At 37.7% G+C, this 26,235-nt stretch overlaps 1 protein-coding gene across 1 annotated transcript in view; it reads left to right on the forward strand.

Annotated features, from left to right (window-relative positions):
• Window positions 1-26,235, forward strand: part of Dnah12 (dynein axonemal heavy chain 12) — a 155,622-nt gene that overhangs the window by 49,811 nt on the left and 79,576 nt on the right. Inside the window, 16 exon segments of the mRNA XM_051140594.1 lie at window positions 51-203; window positions 458-697; window positions 1,616-1,861; window positions 2,162-2,281; window positions 5,612-5,721; window positions 6,922-7,105; window positions 7,243-7,383; window positions 11,209-11,292; window positions 11,833-12,021; window positions 14,962-15,081; window positions 16,905-17,093; window positions 20,135-20,286; window positions 21,313-21,451; window positions 22,722-22,844; window positions 22,846-22,889; window positions 25,531-25,786. Coding sequence (XP_050996551.1) covers window positions 51-203; window positions 458-697; window positions 1,616-1,861; window positions 2,162-2,281; window positions 5,612-5,721; window positions 6,922-7,105; window positions 7,243-7,383; window positions 11,209-11,292; window positions 11,833-12,021; window positions 14,962-15,081; window positions 16,905-17,093; window positions 20,135-20,286; window positions 21,313-21,451; window positions 22,722-22,844; window positions 22,846-22,889; window positions 25,531-25,786 — 2,490 coding nt within the window.

The following is a 26,235-nucleotide window of genomic DNA, read 5'->3' on the forward strand; positions in this document are numbered from 1 at the left end:
TTTGTTTTTAGCTAATCATATTTTTTTTTCACATGTACTTTTCCCCCCAGATCGGCGCCTTCTATTTAAATCTTGGAGGTGCCCCAGAAGGGCCAGCAGGCACAGGAAAAACTGAAACCACCAAGGACCTGGCTAAGGCTCTTGCTGTGCAGTGTGTAGTGTTCAACTGCTCCGATGGGCTAGACTACCTAGCAATGGGGAAGGTAGGAACATCAGGGGCTACAGGCTGCTGCTAGGGCTGCCGGGCACACTGCGGCAAAGTCCTCTGACAATGTGACTGGGTTGTTGTTTAAGTGTTAATTGAACTTTTGATTTTCGTGGTAAAGACAGTAATAACAGCCTTGGAGATTTTTAAGCCTAACTTCTCATTTTGATTTAGAAGGTCAAAAAAAATTTTTAAAAATATATATGATGCCCTTTCTTAAGAAAATTCACCATTTTCCTTCCATCTCCTTAGTTTTTTAAAGGATTGGCATCTTCAGGTGCTTGGGCTTGCTTTGATGAATTCAATAGAATTGAACTTGAAGTGTTATCGGTGGTGGCGCAGCAGATTCTTTGCATTCAGAGAGCCATTCAGCAGAAACTGGAAGTTTTTGTTTTTGAAGGGACAGAACTTAAGCTCAATCCAAACTGTTTTGTAGCTATTACCATGAATCCTGGCTATGCAGGACGTTCTGAATTACCAGACAACCTCAAGGTAATTTGTTGTTGTTTTTCATGACATGGTTTCTTTGTGTAGCCTTGGCTGTCCTGGACTTGCTTTGGAGAACAGGCTGGCCTTGAACTCACAGAGATCTGCCTGCCTCTGCCTCCCGAGTGCTGGGATTAAAGGTGTGCACCACTGCCCAGCCTCAAGGTAGTTTTTTAAGAGTGTAAGATTGTTAATAAAAAAAAATATTATAATACATTCAAAATGTTACAAACCTCTCCATATATTTTGTCATTTGCCTTTTCCTTTTCTATTTGGTATAAGGCAACCTCCAAAGCCTTGTTTGTTTAGTGCTACAGGGACTTGGACTCAGACATACTAAATGAATACTCTACCACTGAACTGCCTCCCAAGGCCACTTTTAATTTTATTTTGAGATGGTCTCACTAAATTGCCAAGTCTGGCATTGAACTTGTAATCCTCCTGTTTCAATCTCTTGAGTAGCCAGAATTACACTTGCATGCTACCATGCCCAGCTTTCTTTCTTTTTTTTTTTTTTCATGCCCAGCTTTCAAATGTGTTTTTAGGAACCCAGAACTACCAAGTACATAAAAACATTTAACTATTGCTGAAAAAATAGTGTATAAATAATGTTGCATTTAAGGAATAAACTTAGCTGTCAGCATCTTTTGATCCTACTTCTGCTTAGCATTGAGGTGACTTGTCTGGCCTCAGTGGGAGAGGAAGCTGTTAGTACTTCTGTGACTTGATGTGCCAGGGTGCATTGGTACCCTTCTCTGAGGAGAAGGGGAGGCGGAATTGGGGAAGGGAGGTGTGAGGGTAGGACTGGGGTTAGAGGAGGGAGGGAGGGGCTTGAGATCAGGCTGTAAAGTGTTTAAATTAATTAATGAAGACAAGTGGCCTATTTTATGCAAGTAATGTCTTTTCATTTACTATATACCTCAGGTTCTTTTTAGAACAGTGGCTATGATGGTTCCAAACTATGCCCTCATAGCAGAAATTTCCCTCTATTCCTATGGATTTTTGAATGCAAAACCTCTGTCTGTGAAGATAGTAATGACCTACAGGCTTTGCTCAGAGCAGCTATCATCACAGTTTCATTATGACTATGGGATGCGGGCAGTGAAAGCAGTTTTAGTGGCAGCTGGAAATCTAAAATTAAAATACCCTGATGAAAATGAGGATATACTGGTAAGTACTAATTAAATACTGTGCAATTGTGAAAGCCTCAGTGGAAAGGTAACTTTGTTAATGAGACCAATCAGGAACTGTACACAGGCACCTGATTTTAGGTAAGACTGAAATTGTAACTTTAGGTTTTCATTGTACTTTATACAAAGTAAAAAGGCCTTGAGATTTGATAAGCAAAAGGTTATTTTTCATTATGGTGGTTCTATGAGCAATATAAAATAAACTGACTTTTGGTTGTGTGTGTTCAGTAAACATATAAGTGCAGGCAATTAAATTATATTGTCCTTTTTGTGATTTTAGCTTCTACGATCAATTAAAGATGTAAATGAACCAAAGTTTCTATCACATGACATACCCTTATTCAACGGCATAACTAGTGACTTATTTCCTGGCATTAAGCTTCCTGAAGCTGACTACAATGTAAGTGAACCCATGAGAATGACTTGCTCTGTACAATAAATTCACCTGGTGGTTCAGTCTTTTTCATTAAACTGGGGGACTTTTCTGCTTGAATAGTCCTGAAGAGGGAGTTTACAGTCATTCTTTATTTTTCAGAAATCTTTGAGAAAGTTTGGAAAGGATTGATATTAGTTCTTTAAAGACGTAGCAAAACCCTTGTGGTTATTATGACTATTGAAATAAACAACATTTAAATCAAATTCAAAATAGGGAAAAATTAAAAGTAAAAAAGATGCTTGATATGATCTTATTTTAAATCTGTTAAGGTTTGGTTTGTTGCTTAATATTTGGTCCATTTGTCACTTTTTTATTCATACATAAGAATATGTATTCTGTTGCTACTTGGGGAAAATGTTTAGGTCTATTAGCTTTGCTTGGACTGACATGTAATTCAGGTTTGCTTCTTTATTGATTTGGTGATGTTTGGATTGTTTGGTAAATATTGAGAGTAGACTGCTGTATGTCATTAAGTGCCCAGGCTGGCTGTATATTTATAACTGCCTTATTTTTTGTTTTTGGTTTTTCTGAAAAAAACTGTCCTCTTCATCATTGTTGAAGACTTTCTATTTTTTTATGCTTTTCTAATTTTTTAATAGATTTTATCTTTTTATCCTTTTACTATTTGTAAATATAAATATAAACAAATATTTTAAAATAAGTATATCTACCTCTGCTCTCATTTTGCCTTATATTTTACAGCATATTTATATTTTTATTCTTTTCTAATTTTTAATAGTTTTATCTTTTTGTCCTTTTACTATTTGTAAATATTTATAAGTAAATATTTATAAGTAAGTATATCTACCTCTGCTCTCTTTTTGTTTTTATTTTTACAGCATATCTTTTTCATCATTTGGTTTTGATCTGTGAGTGCTCTGTAAAATGAAATAAGCAGCAAATATTTTGGCCTTTTGTTAATTTAATCAATTCAGTCATTTTATGCATTTTTATTGGTGGCTGTAACCCATTTACACTCAAAGTAATTAAAATTAAAATTCTCAGCCCGGCTTGATGACGCATATCTTTAATCTCAGCACTTGGGAGGCAGAGGCAGGCAGATCACTGTGAGTTCGAGGCATGCCTGGTCTACCAAGCAAGGTCAGGAAAGCCAAGATAACACAGAGAAACCCTGTCTCAAAAAGCAAAATAAAATAAAATAAATTGTGTGTGTGTGTGTATGTGTGTGTTTCTCTCCATGTGTGTTTGTGTGTTTATGCACGTGCAGATGTAGCCACAGCACTCATGTAGAGGTCAGAGAACAGCTTGCAGGGGTTGTTAGCTTGCAGGGGTTGTTCTCTCCTTCCAACATGTGGTTCTCAGGGACTGAGCACAAGTACTTAGGCTTGGCCGGTGGCAGGTGCTGTTATCTGCGGAGTCAGTCCCAAGTTAATGATTGATATGTAAGGAGTGACTCATATTATTAGTTAATTGTTTTCTGTCTGTACAGCTGTTTTTACCCTTGTTTCTTTTGTTGTTTGAAAGCTTCCTGTGTTCATGCTTTCCTGAGATTTGCATAAAACATATGTACAGTAGCAACTTTTAACGTTGACTTAACAGCTAATATCCACATATACGCAAATACATACCATATTTGTCTCTCTAGGTCTGGGATACCTCATTCAACACAATTTTTTTTCTAGCTCTATTTACCTGTGAATTTTGTGATTTCATTTTTAAAAAACCAACTGATTTAATACTCCATTGTGTAAATGTACTCCCATTTTCTTTATTCATTCTTCTGTTGAGGAACATCTCGGTTGTTTTGAGCTTCTGGCTATTGTGACTAGAGCAGCAGTAAGTATGGTTGAGCAAGGGTCTCTGTGGTAGGATGAAGCATCTTTGGGTGTGTGTCTAAGAGTGCTATAGCTGGATCTTGGTGTTACTTACTCGTAATAGTTTCTTTCTTCCATGTTTCATATGCTATCCAGCTATATTTTAGGTCCTTTCTTCCACCAGAAGTTTATGGGGGTGGCAGGCGGCAGTGCAGGGTTGAGACAAGGTCTCATGATGTATCACTGACTAGTTTGGATCTTACTATGTAGAACAGACAGCCTGGCCTAAAACTCATAGACATCTATCTACCTTTGGGAGCTTTTGTTTCCAGGTGCTGGGTTTATAGGTGTGCACAACTTTAAAGGGGCCTTTAAAACAGCTGTAGTTGGGTTTACTTAGTATCTTATACAGGTTTCTGTTGATGTGCTGAGACACCATGAGCAAAATCAACTTGGGGAGGAAAGGATTTGTTTGCTTGAGACAGGGTTTCTCTGTGTAGCCCTGCCTGTCCTAGAACTCACTCTTTAGACCAGGCTGGCCTCAAACTCAGATCTGCCTGCCTCTGCCTCCTGAGTGCTGGGGTTAGAGGTATGTGCCATTGCCCAGATGGAAAGGATTTTCAAAATTTACACTTCAGTATCACCGTTTATAGTCAAAAGAAGTCAGGACAAGAACTCAAATGGCAGGATTCTGGAAACAGGAGCTGATGCAGAGGCCATGGAGGGGTGTTGCTTATTGGCTTGTTTTCCCTGGCTTGCTCAGCTTGTTTTCTTATAGAACCCAAGACCACCAGCCAAGGGGTGACACCACCCACAATGGGCTGGGTCCTTCTGAATTAATCACTAATTAAGAAAATGCTGTACAGGCTTGCCAGCAACTTGATCTTATAGAGGCATTTTCTCAGTTGAGGCTCCCTCTGCTCAGCTGACTGCAGCTTGTGTCAAGTTGAGTTCACATAAAACTAACCAGGACACTCAAGAAAGATTAACCCATCTCTGAGCTCAAATTCCATCAGAATTAGTTGTATCTACAGTGCCTTATGGCTCTTAATTTTGTTGTTGTTGTTTTGTTTTGTTTTTCAAGACAGGGTTTCTCTGTGTAGCCTTGGCTGTCCTGGACTTGCTCTGTAGACCAGGCTGGCCTCAAAGTCACAGAGATCTGCCTGCCTCTGCCTCCCTGAAAGCTGAGATTAAAGGCGTGCGCCACTATGCTCTGCTGGTTCTTAAATTTTTAGTGATTTTTTTTAGCTTCTCTGTTTATTCCCTGTTGCTATGGTATGAAGGATTATCTAGTATATTCTTTTGTATCTTAACCAAAATAGAATTTTGGCAAACACCATTAAAAAGAGTTGTTTTTATTTAACATATATCCAATGCTAGGATGCTTTGAATATTCATAACTTACATTGTTATATTAAAGGCATTTTAGTTCTATTTATTCTTTTTTATTTAAAAGCAATCTTTCTGTACAACATGATTTATAATACCACTTTATAGAAACACTTTTATTTTGTTCCAGGAATTTTTGGAATGTGCATATGACACCTGCGAAGCACATAATCTTCAGCCTGTTAAATTTTTTCTTGAAAAAATTATTCAGACGTATGAAATGATGATTGTTCGACATGGGTAAGAAAATTGATCATCTGTTATAGTTTAATGTTATTTTACGTTAACCTAAAAGAGTCAAGAGAAGCAATAAAGTTTTTATATTGGGAAGTCTAGGGAACAAATACATCCTCCCTTCTTAGTAGCTTACAACAAAAGACAAAGAACTAGGAGTGGAGTGGATGCCTGTAATCCTAGTTTATGTGCATCTGAGGCAGGAGGCTCCTCAATTCCAGGCCAGATTGGCCTATATATGAAGATCCTGTCTCAGAAACTGAAGTCAATACAGCTTACATTGTTAGGTAACAAGTCTAAAATCCACTTGGACACAGAATGCCTCCATTTTCAGAGATGGATTTACTGTGAAACCATTTAATGGAGTTTAAACTTTGGGACCTCTTCCTTGTAGGGAGCCGTCCAAGTAGCTATAAGCATTTTGTGTATGTAATTTATTTTGTAAGGTGATATGTAATTTTGTATTTATAATTAAATGTATGTTTTTCCTTAAAAAGTGATTAAATTAATAAAATATTGTATAATAACAATGGCCAATCATTTATCCTCTGGAGATTGTTAATTTGCCCCGGCTTCTAACCCAGTGCATTACATTTTGGCTTTCTTTTGTTATGGCAAGAACGTCTTCCCTAGGATGGGCTAAGCCACACTGCTGTTTACAATACAAAGGCCTTGTTTTCATTCGTGCTCTATGTCCACTATAGGTTATCAGGGAGACTCTGTTTATCATAGTCACAGAGAGTAGCCACGTCTCAACATTGTGGGTCATATTCTTGCTAGGAAGGTGGCAGAGCTCAATCAGTTCCCTTATTGGCAATTATCTACCTTGTGTGACTCATTGGTTGGAATTAGTCACCTGGCATTTCTACAAGAGTGGCAAAGAAGCCTGCGTGCTGGGAGGAGGTCTGGAAATCTTTGGCAAAGAGCACTTAAAATCACTACAGCAATCGAAAGCTTTAGAAACAGTTCTTCCCATGTCTTGGTTTTTATTTTAAGGATATAGAGATAATAAGATTTTACTGTCATTTAGAGACATTTTATTATATCCTGCATTTGATAGTGTTATGACTGTGAAAAATTCAGTGTAGAACTGATCAGTTTAGAAATTTTAGAAATCCAGAAATTCTTTATGGTAACTACCACAGAGTGATGTCTTCCATGCTGGTGTACTTTCTACCCTCTTACTGTATAACATGTCTCTCACAGTTTCATGTTAGTAGGAGAGCCTTTTGCTGCTAAGACAAAAGTCCTGCATGTACTGGCTGACATTCTAACTCTTATGAATGAGCGCAACTATGGAGAGGAAGAAAAAGTCATGTATAGGACTGTAAACCCAAAATCGATTACTATGGGCCAACTTTTTGGGCAGTTTGACCCAGTGTCTCATGAGGTAATCTCCTAGATAACATTCTTTCCTATAGACAGTGCCTATTAATCAAGAAATTACAAGTATTTTTATGTGTTTAAAGATAAGTCTAATTTATTTTATGAAAAAAGCTTTTCCGCTTTTCCTTTTTTTTCCCTCAGTGGACTGATGGGATTGTGGCAAACACGTTCAGAGAATTTGCATTAGCAGAAAACCCTGACCGGAAATGGGTTGTATTTGATGGTCCTATTGACACTTTGTGGATAGAGAGTATGAACACAGTATTGGACGATAATAAAAAGGTAAGTCACTATTATTTAAATCAGAATTTATTCAGGCATAATTCTAGAACTATATATTTAATCTAAAGTATGTAAAATTGAATACATTTATAGATTATCTTTTCAGTTAATACTATGCTATAGTAAGTCTTTTGTTTTTAATAGAATACAAGTGTATTATACCAAAACTACTATGTTAACATAGTAATTGTGTTAGTCACTGTTCTATTGCTGTGTAGAGACAATATGATCAAGGCAGTTCTTATAAAAGGAAGCATTTAATTGGGTGCTCACTTAAAATTTCATAGGGCTAGTCCATTATCATTAAGAGAGAATGGAGGGAGGCAGGCTCTGCAACAGTAGCTGAGAGCGACATCATGATCCATAGGCAGAAGGGCGGGGGGCTTGTCATGGGATTTTGTAGTTGTTTTGTTTTGTTTTTTGGATTTTTGAGACAGGGTCTCTGTGTACCCTTGGCTGTCCTAAACTCTCTTTGTAGACCAGGCTGGCCTCGAACTCACAGCAATTCACCTGCCTCTGCTTCCCGAGTACTGGGATTAAAGGTGTGCGCCACCATACCCGGCTGGCATGGGATTTTGAAACCCATGTACAGTGACACACTCCCTCCAATAAGGCCATCCTTGCTAATCCTTTTAATCTTTTGAATTAATGTCTGGTGACTAAGTCTCTGATGACTAAGTATTCAAATATATGAGCACATGGGGGCCATTCTTATTCAAACCACAATAATTTACCAAAAATTACTGGGCTGGAGAGATTGCTTACCTGTTAAGAATACTGGCTATTCTTCAGGGGACTGTGGACCCAAGATCCATGTTCGATTCCCAGCACCCACATGGTGCCTAACAGTCATTTGTCATTCATTTCTTGGCACTGCATGTATGTGGTACACAGGTATACATGTGGGCAAAACACATGTATACACATAAAAAAGAGTAAGTTAAGATATACAAAAGAACTAGACAATGGAAGTGTTATAATATTTATTTTAAAGATTATTTATTTATTTATTTATTTATTATGTATACTGTATGTGTGTATCTGCCTGCATATACACCCGCAGGCCAGAAGAGGGCATCAGATCTCACTATAGATGGTTGGGAACCACCCTGTGGTTGCTGAGAATTGAACTCAGGACATCTGGAAGAGCAGTCAGTGCTCTTAATCACTGAGCCATCTCTCCAGCCCATATTTATTTTAATTGAGAGTAAATGGACATAAAATTCTAAAAATAGATGCTATGATTTTAATGAATTTGTACACTTTCATAGCTGTTACCAAAATAAAGATGCATAAAATTCTCCACACCCAAAGGTTTATTTACACACCTTACAGGTCAATATATCCTAGAGATTATCACTTAATCATTATGTTTTTCCTTTTTCCCTCAGTAATATTGATTGCACTGAGAGTGAAAAGTAAACAGGCAGCCCTTCTGATCACTCATTTTCATGAAGTGGTGAGCCTCAGTTCTTTTCAGAAGAGGAAATGGGGCAGTTTTAATCAGCCATGGTGGAAGCTGGGAAGCAGATCTACTTACAGTGCTTCTCAAGCTGTGGGTTGCGACCCCTGCTACAAATCAGATATCCTGCAATTAGCTATCTACATCATGATTCATAACAGTAGCAAAATTGCAGTTATGAAGTAGCAACAAAATAATCTTATGGTTGGGAGTCACCACAAGACGAGGAACTGAATTACAGAGTTGTCCCAGCACTAGGAAGACTGAGAACCACTGGCCTAGGGAAGCACAGAGTCATATGTGGCCCTGGCTAAATTAAAAGGCTTGAATCACCATTCACTCCACCAAGGGCTGCCTTTGTGAAACATTCTCTACAAATAAGCAGCCTGGGCATAGGTATAGGTAATGCTGCACTTCTGAAAATACATGAAGACTTTAAAGATAATGGCATAATAATAGAAGCACTGAACACAAAGCAGAACTTACCTAAGAAAGGAAATAAAGCCAGCCTCAAGGAGAAATTCCTTACAAAAATGAAGAGAAAGTATATTAGGGAGGAGGAACTGGTTTGAGTAGAGTAAGTGGAAACCACAATCAGGATATAGTATATAAAGAAAAACTCTTATTCTCAATAAAAGGAAAAACAATGTATTCAGTGTCAGTGGACAGGGGACCTGGATGGGCAGAGCAAAGATGCTTGAATTTAATAGTTAGGATTTCGTAGTTTTTTCCCCAAGAGATAAATTTCCAGATATGTGGAATGGATGCCTGGAGCAAATTACATAAAAAAATGTGAAGACAGATTGGTCAGGAACATAAGGTGCTATTGTTTTGAAATGCTCATCATTATGAACACTGGCCCAGGCTGGAATTAGAGCAAGATTGGGCCAGAAACCAAGTGCTTTGATGAGAAGAGAGTCCTCCGGGTTGGCTAGGTCACAGCAAAGGCCAGCATTGCCAGATGGCTGACTTATACTTGATGGTGAAGTAGAAGTGATGGTAAACAACACAGCAGAGTGAGGACGATGCTAGTGTAGCAAGTGGAGGAGTGTTTACTGGTGTAATCTGATAATACATTTAAAAGTATTCTAGGTGTGTTCTCTAATGTAGGACTTTCTAGTTCTGGAAATGTCCACGCTGCTAAGGCAGCCATTAGTCAGGCACATGTGGCTTGTTAACCTTTGCTTTGCAGAACGGCTTAGTGTAGCTGAAAAACTGGCCTTGGGGTGGGGAGGTAGCTCAGAAATAGAGTGCTTGCCTAGCACACACACATAAGGCCCTCACTTCGTCTTTGGCAGCAAGAAAATGAAAGTCCTAAAGAACTGAACTTTAAACTTTATTTAATTTTACATTGGTAAGTTAAATAAAAATAGCTCTGCATGACTAGTCGCTATCATATTATACAGTACAACTCTATGACACTCTGTTTTATACCTAAGGTGAAATGTTAGATGCTTCATTGTTGACGTATGGCTAGACAGGGTAAACCCGAGTCTAGAGTGAAGATGTACAAGCAGAGAGGAAACGAGAGAAAAGTGGACACAAGAAAGACTTTGGAGTGAAATTATTTTGATACATGAATAGTTGATAATAATAGTTACTAATACTATGAAATTTTAATGATTTCTGAGCAAAGGAGCTTGAGATAAGGTGGTTTTAATAATAAAGGGAAAGATAAGAATTTTAAAGAAAGAATGTTATCTCCCATATTCAAAATTTGAACATATTTGATAAAAGAGAAAGTATTTTAGATTAAAGAAGTTATTTTTATAAGACAGTGCTTGTTTCTCTTAGTTTCTCCCTCAATACAGCTACCACACAAATAATCTAGACTCTTTTATATTTGTTTATAAGGCTTTTCAACACAAGCTTCAGTCTGTTATTAGCGCTGTGTGCTATCCTGGCTCCCTCTTTGCCAAAATCCCCAAGTTACTTGCCTTTTACTTCTTTCTATGCTCCAGCTGAACATTCATCTCTCCTGCACCTCTGCCTGTGGCTGAATCCCCTCCTTCTAACTCCTCCCCTGGCTGGCAGGAAGTCCATCCCTATTCTCTCCCCTGCTCATAGATTGGCTCTAAGCTACTTTATTGACATAACATGGGGACAACTGGGGAGCAGAGTTTATACAACATTTAGACAGGAGATTCTCAGAACAAGGCTTGCAACCAGACATGGCCAGTACAGAAATCAGCATTTGAACTCCACAATAACCTTATGTCTACAGAGACATCATAAACACAGGGCTAGACTAGGATTTCTTTCTGTCTTCTATCTATATTCATGCCTTTATATCATAGCACATACTTTATAAACAGATAAATTCTATCTAAATTTTAAAATATTTGAAAAATGTTTGCCTTTAGCTTTGCCTTATGAGTGGAGAAATCATTCAAATGTCCCCTCAAATGAGCCTCATCTTTGAAACAATGGACCTTTCACAGGCTTCAGTAAGTTCTTAATTTAATATAATAGCATTTTGTTTAGTTATTTGCTTATTCATTAATTGAATCAGAATATTTTATTTTGTCTCCTAAAATGGGTAGACAGATAAGTAATACTCAATGTATGTTTAAAAGGACAAGAAGCACGTTAATAAATAATCCCAATATACAGTTACATGTAAATGCTCTAAGAGAATGGAGGGGACTGGGTGTCCATGAGGGGAATAGGAAGAGAAAGACCTTAGAGGATGCTGGGTTTGTCCTGATTCTGTGGAAGAGTCAAGACTTCTTCAAGGACATTAGTTAGGTTTGGACATTTCAAATCATGACTGGATGATGTATAAACCTGAAGAGGCATAGATATCTAAGGACCTGACTGAAAACAGTGTTTTTGTATGGGGAACATGTAGTGTATGTTAGAGTGTACAAACAGGTAACCTAGCTCATGAAAGGACTTATAAGTGCTCACTGTAACTGTCAGGGACCACTTACGTAAGAGCAATCACTTTTAGAAATGGAAAAAGAGAATCTGTGCTTTTTCTCCAGCCAGCCACTGTGAGTCGTTGTGGCATGATTTACTTGGAACCTTCACAGTTGGGATGGGAGCCACTTGTGATTTCGTGGTTGAATTCATTGAAAGAGCCTCTAAGTGAACCAGACCACCAAACCCTGCTGAAAGATCTTTTTAACTGGCTAGTGCCACCATCTTTAGTATTTCGTAGGAAAAAATGCAAGGTAAGAACACTTACTTTGCCTCTCTTATGCTGGTTTCTGAAGGTTCTGTACAACTTGTCTAAATCTACAGTCACAATCCTAGAATGAATAACTAAAGCCAGTTTTTCCTTAACTTTGATTTAGCTATTTGTTTAGCTATTTGTTTGTATTGGCCACAAGCTCACTATGTAGCTGAGAATGACCTAGAACTTCTGATATTTCTGCCTCCGCCTCTTAAATTCTAGGATTACAAGCATGTTCCTTACATGCCCAGCCTTCTTTGGTTTTACATTGCTTAAACTGCAAATAACTTAAAAGATTAGACTTATTTTACCTAGAATATTTGTATCTGGTAATAGTTTTTAGATCTTTAAAATTCCCAAGTACTTTCTATCTTTTAAAAAATTTTAGATGCTAGAGAGATGGCTCAGTGGTCAAGAATACACACTACTCCTTGGAGATGACTCACATCCAGTTCCCAGATGCCATGTTGAGTAGCTCACAATTGTCTATAACTCCAACCCCAGCACCTCTGATGACCACCTACACTCAGATGTACACATACTTTAATATAAATAGATTTTAAAATATTTTAAATATGTGTCTTTATAAACATACCTGAGTGTTTAGCATTTTATGAAGACTCTATGCTGTGCTATTTTCCTAAGGGTGTCATAACAAATTACTACAAATGTGGTGTCTTAAATAACAGAACCTTACTTTCTCATGGAGATTAGAGATTGGCATCAAGATGTTGGCAGAGCTGTGCTGCGTCGGAAATCCTAAGGAAGACTCTTTCCTTTATCTTGTAGCTTCTGGTGGCTCCAGTACAACTCCGATCCCTTCTTCCAGCTTCTCATGGCCTTCTCTCTGTGGCTCTTGTCTGTGGCACTTGGGGTCCTAGATTTCATGCCTGTTGGATAATTCATAAGGCTGTCCTCCTCTCCAAATTGTTTTTAAAGATGTATTTATTTATTTATTATGTATACAGTGCTCTGCCTGCATGTACACATACAGGCCAGAAGAGGGCATCAGATCACATTATAGATGGTTGTGAGCCACCATGTGGTTGCTGGGAATTGAACTCAGGACATCTGGAAGAGCAATCAGTGCTCTTAATCTCTGAACCATCTCTCCAGCCCCCCTCCCAGATTCTTAATTACATCTTCAAAGATCTGTTACCATAAATTCTTGGGATTATAATATAGAAGGATCTTTTGGAGGACCACCATTCAGTGCCAGTCCATACATGTGAACACAATTAGAAATAAGTAAATATATTGATATAGGAAGATATTTAATGGCTTCCCATCCTAAAATATGATTTTAGAAGGAGAAAAAAATATGGTATTTTAAAAACTTAGAAAATTCCACAATACAAAGATTATTTGTAGTTACTTCATGGAGAAAATAAAAGTTCCTAACAGTATATCAATTTAAAATCCCTAATGCTATAGAAATAAATAATACAAATTAAGCTCTATCTTTCCAGGTAGTGGGTGATGGATTTTCTTTTTATAGTTGTCATATTTTCTATATGTAGACAGTTCTAAAATGCTGTTGGCTTATTTCCTCCTTGGTAATGTTTTTACTTGTCTTCTCTCCTTTCTTCTTTCTCCAGCCATTTCCTCACCTCAGCCTTTCCTGTAGAGTGGCCTCAGTCTGACCTCATTTCCTACCTGGACTGTCACAGTAGCATTGCTCTGGTGTAATCTACATCTTATGAGTAGAATAAAGATTCTAAGTGCTCACCCATCCTGTTTACTTCCTACTCTAAAATCCGTCTTTGGTTCCTTCTTCCTATAATGAACTTTAGCGCAACCTGTATGACTCTTGCCTGCTTCCCACGTGTAATTTTTTTAATTTTTTATTATTAATTTATTCTTGTTACATCTCAATGGTTATCTCATCCCTTGTGTCCTCCCATTCTTCCCTCCCTCTCCTTTTCCCCTTATTCCCCTCCCCTATGACTGTTCCTGAGGGGGATTACCTCCCCCTGTATATGCTCATAGGGTATCAAGTCTCTTCTTGGTAACCTGCTGTCCTTCCTCTGAGTGCCACCAGGTCTCCCCCTCCAGGGGACATGGTCAAATGTGAGGCACCAGAGTACGTGAGAAAGTCATAACCCACTCTCCACTCAAGTGTGAAGACTGTTCTGACCATTGGCTAGATCTGGGTAGGGGTTTAACGTTTAGCGCCTGTATTGTCCTTGGCTGGCCCATGTGTAATTTTTTGTCATCCTGCCTTTACATCCCACAGCATCTCCCGAGCAGCCTTTATCTGCTTGTTTATTATATAACTCTCCTGCCTAAATATCCTCCCTTCCTCTATTTGCCTAACTTTTATTTCCCTTCAAATTTTAGTTCTGCCTTTTCTTCCTTGGGAAGGTCTTTTGTCATTTATCCTTCTCTAGTTTCCCTGGAATTAATTTCTTGGCCTATTTCTACCCCAAGTACTATAGCAACATCTTTCTTCTAACACTAGCTCCTTCAGATAATTATCTCACTGTATTATTCTTTCCCATTTTGTTTTAGATTTGCTCCTTTTCAGGGATTGTGTCTCTCACTTCCACATCTCCTAGTTTGCTCTATGGCTATAGAAGTATATTATGTCTTTAATAAACACAGAATAAATAACCAAATGAATGACTGAAAGAGACTTCATTTCTACTATCCTTAGAATATTATTTATTCTCTTATAGAAGAACCTAGTTACCATTTTTCCGAGGATTTAGAATAAGAATACGTTGTATACAACTTTGTCATATAATAAGCTAAACTAAAAATCCTTTAGAAATGTTTTTTATTAAGCTTACAGTTTATTTTCTGTAAGTTTAAATGTTATAAGGAACATGCTAATACTGTATATTTTCTTACCAGTTTTTATAAGACTAAATATTTTCATCTCTTTTCCAAATAAGATGAAAAAATTTAAAAATATTTTACTATTTTTCCTTGGCAGGAACTGATTCCCACGAGTAACATCAATGCAGTTGTTTCTCTCACACGGCTCTTTGAGATGCTGCTCTGTAATGTGGTGGAAAATGAACCCACTAGCAAGCACACTCGTGTTTGGATAATGGTTGGTTTTATATTTGAAGTGGCCTTAAATACAGAGTAAAGTATAGTTATAAAAATAATATTTGTATTCAGAACGATCTTCATAATATCCAGAGCTGATTTTGATAATAACTGAAGAATAGCTGAACCTGATAATCTGATTCTAAAAACAACTCTAAAGAAAACAAAATGTGTGTCAGAACTGAGGCTGTGCTGTTCTTTATGAAGCACCAAACGTAGATAGTTCCTTCAAGAGGTGGTGCAGTATTAAACTCACTTGCTTTTGTTACCTGATTTTTGTCTTAGTGCTAAGTGGGCATATAGGCAGCATAGAAACTAGCTATGAAAGGTGAATACAGGCAGGATCCAAGGAGGACTTAGGGACACATTAGTAGTAGTCCTTGTTAGCTAATGTCTGGAATTCAAGGGAGACCAGAGACTATGGCAGTAGTGAGCAGAAGTTACCAAAGGGAAACAAAAGAAGACATTTTCAAAATCTTTGTTCCCTGTTTATGTCTCACTCCAATCTACCACCTTGGTCTTGATGGTCCCTGCCCTTCTTTTCTCTTCCATTCAATGGCAGTGGCATTTCCCTCCTGTTTTTTCCTCCATCTAGTTGCTACCAAAAAAAAAAAAAAAAAAAAAAATCTACCTCACAGGTCAGGGTGATAGCTCAGTGGGTAAAAACACTTACTGCCAAGCCTGCCTCCCTGGGAGTCACCTGAGTAGAAAAGAGAAAGACACCTCCCACCAGTTGTCCTTTGGCCTCCACAAGTGTGCTTTTGTACACACACACACACACACACACACTCACACACACACTCATATACACTCATGTACAAATAGATAAATAAAATATAATACAGTTTTTAAACTTTAGAAATTCTGTCTCAGACCCCGCACATTCCTGGCTTCCCGGCCAACTCTACTCTTTCCTTTCTGCCTTCCTTCTTACCTTACATACCTCAGGGATGTGCTATGTGAACCTTGTTTATCTGTCTTCTCCTTGTTTTTGGAATTGTCTTTCCAGTATTATCTTTTCACATTCTTCTACACCTGCCTTTGTTAGCTTTTATAAAACTTTTCCAGGAACAGTTTCTCTGTATGTAATTTTACATATTTCCAGAATTTTTTTTGTTCTCTTGATAAACCCAAACTCCCAACTTTATCAAATGGTTCAGAGTCACTTATGTAGATTTCTGATTGAAATTTTGAGGGCAATGTTTTTAAAGCAAGGTATGCATATTGAATAAAATTCAAAAGGCAAAAGCATAGTTTCTCCATTTATACTAGCTCCCCAGCCATCCTCAAGGCAGTTATTGTTAATACCCCACAAAGCCTTGTAATGACATTTTGTGTAAATGCTCTTTCCTGTGAGTGTATTTTGCGTGTGTTAATAGACCACATTTACTAATTTCCATCTCAGTTGCGTTATATCTTGATCTTTCCATATCAACGTTACAGAGCCACATCATTTTTAAAGCTGTATATACATCAGTGTATAGCGTATGGTAAACGACCAAAATTCCTGTTGAAGAAATAGTGTTGTGAAAAATATTTGTATACATACATTCTCACTGGTAGGGATATATCTGATGATGAATTAGACGGATATCCCTGGGTCATTTGGTATAGGCATTTAAGGTTTTTATCACTGGTGCCAAAGGCGTGATTCTTTATGTACTTTAGCTATACTCAGTTCTACTCTGTCTCTTTGCATGCCCTTTTCAAATAGGTTAAGCAGGACTTAATATATTAAATTTTAGTTATTTCTCCTAAATTTTCTTTAAAAAATAATCACTATAATTTTTTTGTTGTTGTTTTTTGTTTGTTTTTTACCAATAGGCCTGCTTTATATTCTCTTTGATTTGGTCAATTGGAGCAAGTTGTGATACAGGTGGTCGCCTTGCTTTTGATTATTTCGTACGATCGATTATAGCAGGGAAAAATGAACGAGACCCAATGCCAAACTCTGTGGGTAAATGGGAATGCCCATTTGATGAAAAAGGCCTGGTCTATGACTACATGTATGAGGTATGACCTAAAATGTGTCTTGAGATAAAGTGTAAAACGTACAAGCCTGGGTCAACACACGCAGTGCCTGAGTTTCCCTCAAAGGGTTGGGACTCCCGTGGCAGTTGCTTAGTCCCTTCCCCTTGCTTCTCCTCATACAAACTGTTATTCCAGTCATATCTTGTGATGTCACCTGCAACTTTGGTGTACTTTTCCACTCTGAGGGAATTAATAAATGCCTTCTTTAAAACATCTCATCAATCATCTTATTCATGTAAATTGTATTTTCCAAGCATAAGATCTAAATAGAGCTTTGGTTGTAATTTTATCTAAGCTATGGAAGTCTAGAGGCAGGATTCAAACCCAACTAGCAGGAGAGAACGGAGTCCTTCACCGAAATCACACAAACATAGAATTTTAAGGATATGACCAAGAAGAGTTTTATGTTTATTAGTCACGGTAGAGAGTCAGTGAGGTGATCCCTGTAAGTGAGTAAACAAGAGACAGTAGCATAAGCAGGTGTTCTAAAAACTGAACCTAAACATCAAAATATCCAGTTTAAGTAGGGAAAAGTAGTTGCCACTGAGAAAGAGAAGATGAGAGTTGAGAAATAGTCTTTTTCTTAATGTTTGTTTATTTGTTTTTGTTTTGTTTTTCAAGACATGGTTTCTCTCTGTGTAGCCATTGCTATCCTGGAACTCACTTTGTATTCCAGGCTGGCCTCGAAATTGGAGCTTTACTTGCCTCTGCCTCCTGAGTGCTGGGACTAAAGGCGTCCCACCATGCCTGTTGTCTTTTTCTTTTTCATTTAGTTTTTTTGAGACAGGGTTTCTTTGTTTAGCCTTGGCTGTCCTGGACTTACTTGGTTGGCCAGGCTGGCCTTGAACTCACAGAGATCTGCCTGCCTCTGCCACCCCAAGTGCTGGCATTACAGGTGTACGTCACTGGGCCTGGCTTGGTGTCTTTTTCTTAATCTAATAAAACTTTTATCTCTAAAATACATGTCTACATGACTTTAATATGACTCAAAAAGTTTTTTTTTTTTAATGAATTAGTGGACCAATGGGATGACAATGAGTAAAATCCCTTGGCGCACAAACTTGAATGCCTGAGTTCTGCTGTGTGCATCCCACAGTGGAAGGAGATGGTGCATTCACAAAAGTTGCCCTCTGACCTCCACATCCATGCTGTGGTACCAGACACAGCACTGGGGCAGGCCCTAGACTCCTGCTACTCTGCCAGGAATTAACTTTTATAATCTGGAGGTAGAAGACCTGGGGATGGACAGGGGGAAAGGAGTCATCAGGAAAGAAAAACAAAATAATGGTTGAATCTGGTATTGATAGGAGGACATTAAGATAGCAGCATATTCAGCCAGTGGTTCCAAAAGAAGTTTAAGACTTTAGTAGTTACCACAGATCTTCTGATTATCTTGGCTGAACATCTGCCTGGATCAAAGAGCCAAAGTGGAAAACAATTACAGAGATCTCAAATGATGTTTTATTTTTAGAGTATTTCTCATTTACTTCAAGACATGAAAGATACAAAACTAAAATCTAACAAGTTGGAACTTAAGTTATACTAAAATGACTTTGAAATAAATGCTCAACATATGCAAAAGGCTGTATTAAAGGCACTTAGGGAATATTAAAAGACATAAATTCAGCCAGGTGTGAAGGAAAGATAAACCTGTTTTTTAGGCTCCAAAGGGTGGGATCCGAATGGTCTTGTGAAAGAACAGGTGAAGTTAATCCACTAGAAGACCAACCACCTCGTGTGGGAGCTTGATTGTTGCCAGCTGAAAAGCTCCCGTGAACAGACTCTGGGAGGAGCTATATAAATGAGCCCAGAACGGGAGGCGGGGCTGTTCATTGCTCCACTTTGAGGCACTCCTAGAGAGAACCGCTGGAGGGAAGATCTTCAGGTCTCCAGCTCCTGCTGAGGTTCCTGGTTCTGGTTACGCCAGGTTCTACCAAAAGAAATCTTGCTGATTATGCCTGGAGAATCGCTCCTCAGAACTGATATCCTTATGGTTTTGTTATTGTGGTCCTCAGCCCTCTTTTCCTATTGGTTTGGTTAGTTGGGTTATAAGCGACATATGCTCAGTTAATAAGTTGTAATAAAATATGTTGGTTAATGAAATTGAGCCTACACAGGTGTGTTGCTGCATGCCTTTAGTCTCAGCGCTTAGGAGATGGAAGAAGTTGGATCTCTGAGTTTGAGGCCAGTCTGGTCTACATAGTGATTTTTGAGACAACAAGGGCTATGGTTGTCTCAAAAACTAAAGGATAGAAAACCTAGATATGCTGAGTTTATAGTAAAGTGATATATATATTATTTGGATTATTATTAAAAATTAATTGTAATAATTGGGTGGTAGATTCATGGATATTTATCTTTTTATGATATAAGATATTTTATATGAATTTTTATATTTCACTATAAAGGAGGAAAAGACTAAAGTTTTCAATTTGGGAGTTTCATTTATAACATTAAAAAAATTTATGTGTATTGGTGTTTTGCCCACATATATGTATGTGCACTGTATGCAAGCCCAGTGTCTATAGAAGTCAGACGAAGGCATCAAATCCCCTGGAACTGGAGTTACAATTATGAGACAAATATGGGTTCTGGAAATTGAATATGGGTCCTCTGGAAGAATAGCCAGTGGTCTTAACCACTGAGCAATCTCTCCCTGATTTAGAATTTTTAATGAAGCTTACTTAAAAAAAATAAAGTCTCTTTTTCAGTGCTAATTATCCAGGAATACAGGCTCTTGAGTGTGAGTGTAAACGGCCTCTCAATGTTGTCTCAAGGTTCAGTCCTTACTGAGCAGCTGTCTGTTGGATTTACTTTTCTATAAACTGTATGTTTTTGTCCTTTATTCATCTTTCAACTGAGTTACCTTTTTTCTTGTCAACTGGTAAAACTACATTGTGTGTTACAGAGGTTAAATGTTATCTAAGGGCTCAAGCTAAAAGGCAAATGGTGTAAGTGTTGAAAATATTCTTTCAGATGTAACAAGTACATATTTATAATATTTAAAACATATTCTCTTATAGTTGAAGAACCGAGGTCGCTGGCTTCATTGGAATGAATTAATTAAAAGTTCTGATTTAGGAAACAAACATACCAAGATTCAAGATATTATAGTCCCTACAATGGACACAATTAGATACACTTTCCTAATGGATTTGAGTATCACCTATGCAAAGTAAGATACTACTGTAAACAGGACTTCTAAATGTAACAGTACCATTAATCAAATGTTAGCGTTTTAAAGTAAACTCTAAGGTCACTGACTTTCAGGCAACTAGACTATGACTGGGAGCTAGTTGACAAATTCTAAATGGCATCTACTGTTATTGGAGAGCCTAGAATTCAGTTTTCTTATTACTCATGCCAAAATTTTAACCAAACCATGGTTCATAGCCTCTTTAAGACACAAAAAAATTACTTGCAGTATTATTATTGAAAAGCTATATATTCTGGGATGGGAGATGGCTCAGTCAGTAAAATATTTACTTCAGAAGCATGTGGAACCAGAATCCATATGGAAAACATGGGCACGGGCTTTGTGTGGATCCATGCCAGTCAGGCTCAGGTTGATATAAAGCCAGAAACATGGTGCACATGTGATCTAGTGATCACAGCCATGGCAAAATGGAAAACAGAAGAAGGCAAGCAGACACCTGACAGTGTATGGGCCAGCTAGCCTAACCTTCTTGGCAAACTTCCAGTGAGAGACCCTGTCTCAAACAAAAGGTGGAAATGCCTAGGAATACCACCAAGGTTGTCTCTGAGCTCCATGCACGTGCTTGTGCATATGCGTGTGTGTGCACGTGTGTGCACACACACACACTTATGCATTTTACATACAGGTTCATGGCCTTCAGACTAGTAGGGCAGTGAGCTTTTGGAGAATTCTGCTGTGCTTCTCATCCCAGTAGGAATGCTGGGATTGCAGACACCTGCTACCAGGTCTGTCTTTTTTATGTGGGCTCCAGGCATCCAAACTCAGGAAACCAGGTTTGCATGCAAGTGCTTTTACCTGCTGAGCCATCTCCTTGGCCCTACCTTTACTAGTCTTGCATGAACAATTACAAGCATGTGGAGTTTTAGAAAGAAATGACTTGACTACTATTTAAAGTTTTAAAAATACTTATTTGAGTTTCTTATCATAAAAGTACCTTCATACTTTCTTCCATCTTAAGTTATGTTATTCACTGTTTTCATAAAGGCCACTGCTTTTTGTGGGTCCAACTGGCACAGGAAAGTCAGTGTATGTGAAGGATAAACTAATGAACCATTTGGAGAAGGAGAAGTACTTTCCTTTCTATGTTAACTTCTCTGCACGGACCAGTGCCAATCAGGTTCAGGTGAGTAGAAAGCCAGATGCTGGGGTTTATGATGATTATATTTTATCTTATTTGAAAAATGCTTAAATATTTAAAGCTGCATGTTAAATATGCATCTTTGTAAATCTATGAGTCAAAAGAACACTTTTATATTAGCATTTTATTAGGTTTTGTCACTTTTTGGGCCTGAGAAGCAACAATTGATTTAATTGGAGAAGAAAGTGTAAGAGACACTCGTGTGTCGGGAGGCAGAGGCAGGCAGATCGCTGTTAGTTCGAGGCCAGCCTGGTCTACAAAGTGAGTCCAGGATGGCCAAGGCTACACAGAGAAACCCTGTCTCGGAAAAAAAAAAAAAAGGAGATACTCGTGTGTGCATATAAGAGTAGGGGGGCGGGGCAAGAGAATATTCAGTTGTTCTTTCTATACTCTTCTGTATGGCTTTTAGGAGCACTGGCTGCTCACTGGACTGGTCCATGGATACCAGCTCTGTTTCTGTTTTCAGCCAATAGATTTAACTTAATTTCAACTTCTTTCAAAGTTAGAATACTGTAGAATTTAAATATAAAAGAATTTTGATATTTAGTTTTATAAAGACCGGTGATTTTTTAAAACACCAGAAATGTCAGGTGGTACCAGCACATGCCTCCAACCCCAGCACTTGGGAGGCAGAGGCAGTGGATCTCTGAGTTCTAGGCCAGTCTGGTCTACAGAGTGAGTTCCAGGACAGTCAGAGCTACATAGAGAAGCCCTGTCTCAAACAAAACAAAACAAAAACAAAAATCAATCAAACAAACAAATAAAAATCCAGAAATATAAAAAAGCCGTTTGTTTAGCCTATAAAAATCCAACAAAGATTGGAAAAATTAATGCTTTCAAGCCTTAGGTAAAGGAGTATCCAGTGTGAAAAGTATTACAGAATTATACATACACACATTAGATGTAATGCAAACATGACATGTAAATCCCTGTTATAATTCTCAGTGCAGGGGAGGTTTTCAACAGATGTTAATTGAAATGATGTCGAGTTTAAAGTTTAGTATCAGCTTAAATAAGAGTAACTCAGAATATAAACACACACATAACATCATTTCCTTTCAATGATTGGTCAGTCCTTTTTTCTGTTGTTAATTATTTTTATGTTAAGTTATTGAATAATTAAATAAATGATAGCTGCTACTGGGATCCCATGGATACTGGCGGAATAGATCTTGATATTGACTTAACACGGATAATAATAGTAAGATTGTAATATATCATAAGTAAATATGCCTCTTTATTTTTAAATTTTTAGAACATCATTATGGCCAGATTGGACAAAAGGCGAAAGGGAGTATTTGGACCACCTATGGGAAAGAAGTGTGTAGTGTTTATAGATGATATGAATATGCCTTCATTGGAGAAATATGGGGCCCAACCCTCCTATTGAGTTATTACGACAGTTTTTTGATTGTGGACATTGGTAAATAGTTTAATTAAAGTCTTAATGACCTATGATAAAGTCATATCTCATTTTGTATTTTAGTTTTTCAAAGCAAAAATGATATATTTTCCAAGTTATTTACAGAAAATGATTATTGGTCAGGTTTGTATACAGAAATTTTGGAAGGATTTTTTCTATATCATCTAAGACTATTTATAGATGAGTTTTAGATTCATAATAAATCTTGGGAAGGTTTGAGATTTTTTCACATATATTTTTCCCTCACAAATGCATCACCTCCCTCACCCCACCTTTCTCAGCAGATGGCAGACTTCTTTTAGTTACTAAGCACTCATCAATATGCCATTGTCACCCTAAGTTCTTGTTGTAAGGCTGCTTCTCATTTAATACATTCTATAAGTTTTGAAAATATACAATGTCACTTATACACAATTATGATGACATACAGAGAATTTTTCTGCTGCTTTACAAACTGCTGTTTTCTACTTTCCCTGACCCTGACCAAGCTGCTGACAACCAATGATCTTTACTATTTCTACAATTTAACCTTTCCCATAACATTTCTATGTTAGTACACTTCCTGTTGGACTAACAAAAAAGTTTATGTTGACTCACAGTTTTAAAGTCTCAACCCATACTCAGTAGCCCTTGTTGCTTTGGGCTTGTGGCAAGACAACACACTGAGGGAATGCATGGAAAGTAACACAGCTTACCCTATAGTTGGGAAGCAAAACACAAGGTACTGGGTTCCTACAGTCTCCTCAAAAGCCTATCTCCAGTGACCACATACTTTCCACTAGTCCTCATCTCTCCCGTGTCCTGATGCTTCTCCAGCTGGATACCAAGTCTTTTCTGCATGGCTCTTTGGAAACTATTTCAGATTTAAACTGTAGCTGCCGTATAATTGGAGTCAGTTAGTTTGTGCCATTTCTACACTGGCTTCTTTCACTTAGTAATGCACATTCAAATTCCTTCCATGTCTTCTTGGTGTTAATTAATATTCCTTTGTTATAGATGTTCCATGGTTTGTTAGTCCACTCAGACATTTTGGTTGCTTTCAGGTTTTTGACAATTCTTATACTAAAACTGTTATAGACAGTTGAATGAAAATATTATGTGGATGTGTTCTCAACTGCATTAGATAAATACCAACTACAAAAATAGCCAGTATAACTAGTGTCCTAATTTCTTCTCCTGTTGCTGTGATAAAATACTCTGCCAAAAGGAACTTAAGAGAAAAGGATCTTCTTTTAGCTCTTCCAGGTTACAGCTACTGAGGCGGAGAGACAGCAGGAACTTAGAACAGCTATTCACAGTGCCTCTGCAGTCAGAATGTATGCATGCTAGTGCTCAGCTCGCTTTCTCCACTCTTACACAACCCAGGATCCCCAGCCTAGGAAATGGTATCACTCACAGTGGACAGGTCTTCCCACCGCAGTTAATATAATCAAGTTACTCTCCCACAGATAATCTCAGAGGCCCGTCTTCTGGGTGGTGGTGAGATTCTAGATTTTGACAATTGAGACTAACCTTCACAAATTTTATGGTACTATTATGTTTAGTTTTAAGATGAGTGCGCTAGTAAGATTCTGTAATCCTAGATTTTAGGAAGCCGAAGCAGGAGGCCAGCCCTACAAAGTAAAAGCCACTCTTTTCTCATAGTATGTCCTATCTTCTTTATTGACTTTTACAAATGGAAGTTTTTATTTTCATGAAGAAGATTTTTTCCAATTATTTCTTTCACAATTTGGGCCTTTGTTATTATAACTTAAGAACTCACTGTACCTAAAGTCACTTAGACTTTTTTCAATTGTTATCTTTTAAGATTTTGATGGTTTTGCATCTAATATTTAGGTCTGTGATCCATTTTGAATCAATTGTTATGAAAGGTGTATAAGGTCGGTGCTTAAACTTATTTTTATACAAGTGGATGACCTAGCACTAGTTGTTGAAAAAAAACACTATTTTTTTTTTTTTTGCAAGGCCTTTGAACCAACTCACTACTCTTCAGACCTTCTGATGAAAGCTTCAATATTTAAGAACTTGATGGCCTATTGAAAATAGTCAATAAATTTTGTCATTTGGATATCTAATTAGAAAATTTTTGAAGCTTTTGTTTTATGTAAAGGAGCCCTCTCTATACATACAATAAGTAGTAATGTTTAGACATTGTTGATGCAGCCTGAAGATAAAGCCCCCGATGATAGGAAGATCAGGACTTCACCATAACCAGAGTGATGTATAATTCATTGTTCAAACCAAGACAGTGCTGAAAATAAAAGGAGGGTGTTATTGATAGTTATTCCAGGATAACAAGCTCAAACAGACTCATCCTAGGCAAAATAGAACAGTCAGTCCTGACGAGCTATAAGCACATTGGAGGAACACACTTTCAGAGTTCTGGTTTTGGAGAAAAGGAAATTTTAACAGAATCAAATTGTAAGGAAGCGTGAGAATAAAGGGTAAGGCAGGGGAAGGGAAACAGAGTCAACATCTCTGGGAGGAGGACTTAATAAATAACATTAAATAAAATAAATAAAAATAAACTTAAATAAATAACATTCTCTTCCACAGAAACTAAAATTAGATGAACTCTCCAAGGTTATCGGTGTCTCATTCTTTGTTTTTTTCGTTCTTTCTCTTTATGTGTATTTTCTAGGTATGACCTTAAGGACACCACTAAAATCACTCTGGTTGATATAGAACTGATAGCTGCCATGGGTCCTCCAGGTGGCGGAAGGAATGCAGTCACTCCTCGTTTTATTCGACATTTCAACATCTGCACTATTAACTCTTTCAGTGATGAAACCATGGTCCGAATTTTCTCATCAATCATGGCATTCTACCTCAGGTCTCATGAATTTCCTCCAGAGTACTTTGTACTTGGAAACCAAATAGTCAGTGGGACTATGGAGGTGAGGAAGTGATGCAACGTAAACTGTGTTAGCGTCAGATACTACCCTTACTTGGTCTTCTTAAAAAACACTGTTCCCTTAGCCGTCTCTGGTTTCCATTATCAGGGATCCTGGCAGATGGTTTAAGAGCAAGAAGATGATGGATTTTGGAAACAGAGAATCTAACTGATGTTGAGCCTTGGCTTCTGCCCCTAGCTGAATGTCTTGGAACAAGCAGTTTGACCTTTTTGAAGGCCCACAATTTTGATTGCTAAAATAAGATATAATATGTGTCTCATAAGGTTATTGGAATGAGTTTGCCCATAACCAGTACCTGCTACATCATAAGCATTTCCTTGGTGGTTAGGTTCCACTGTGGTGTTTGTTACATTTTCTCTTTTCTGTTTCCCTTTTTGTTCTTCATACTTTAAAGGAGGGGGGAGGGAGGAGAGAGGAGAGGGAGAGAGAGG

This window comes from Acomys russatus, chromosome 3 (genome assembly GCF_903995435.1).
Source record: "Acomys russatus chromosome 3, mAcoRus1.1, whole genome shotgun sequence".
NCBI lineage: Eukaryota > Metazoa > Chordata > Mammalia > Rodentia > Muridae > Acomys > Acomys russatus.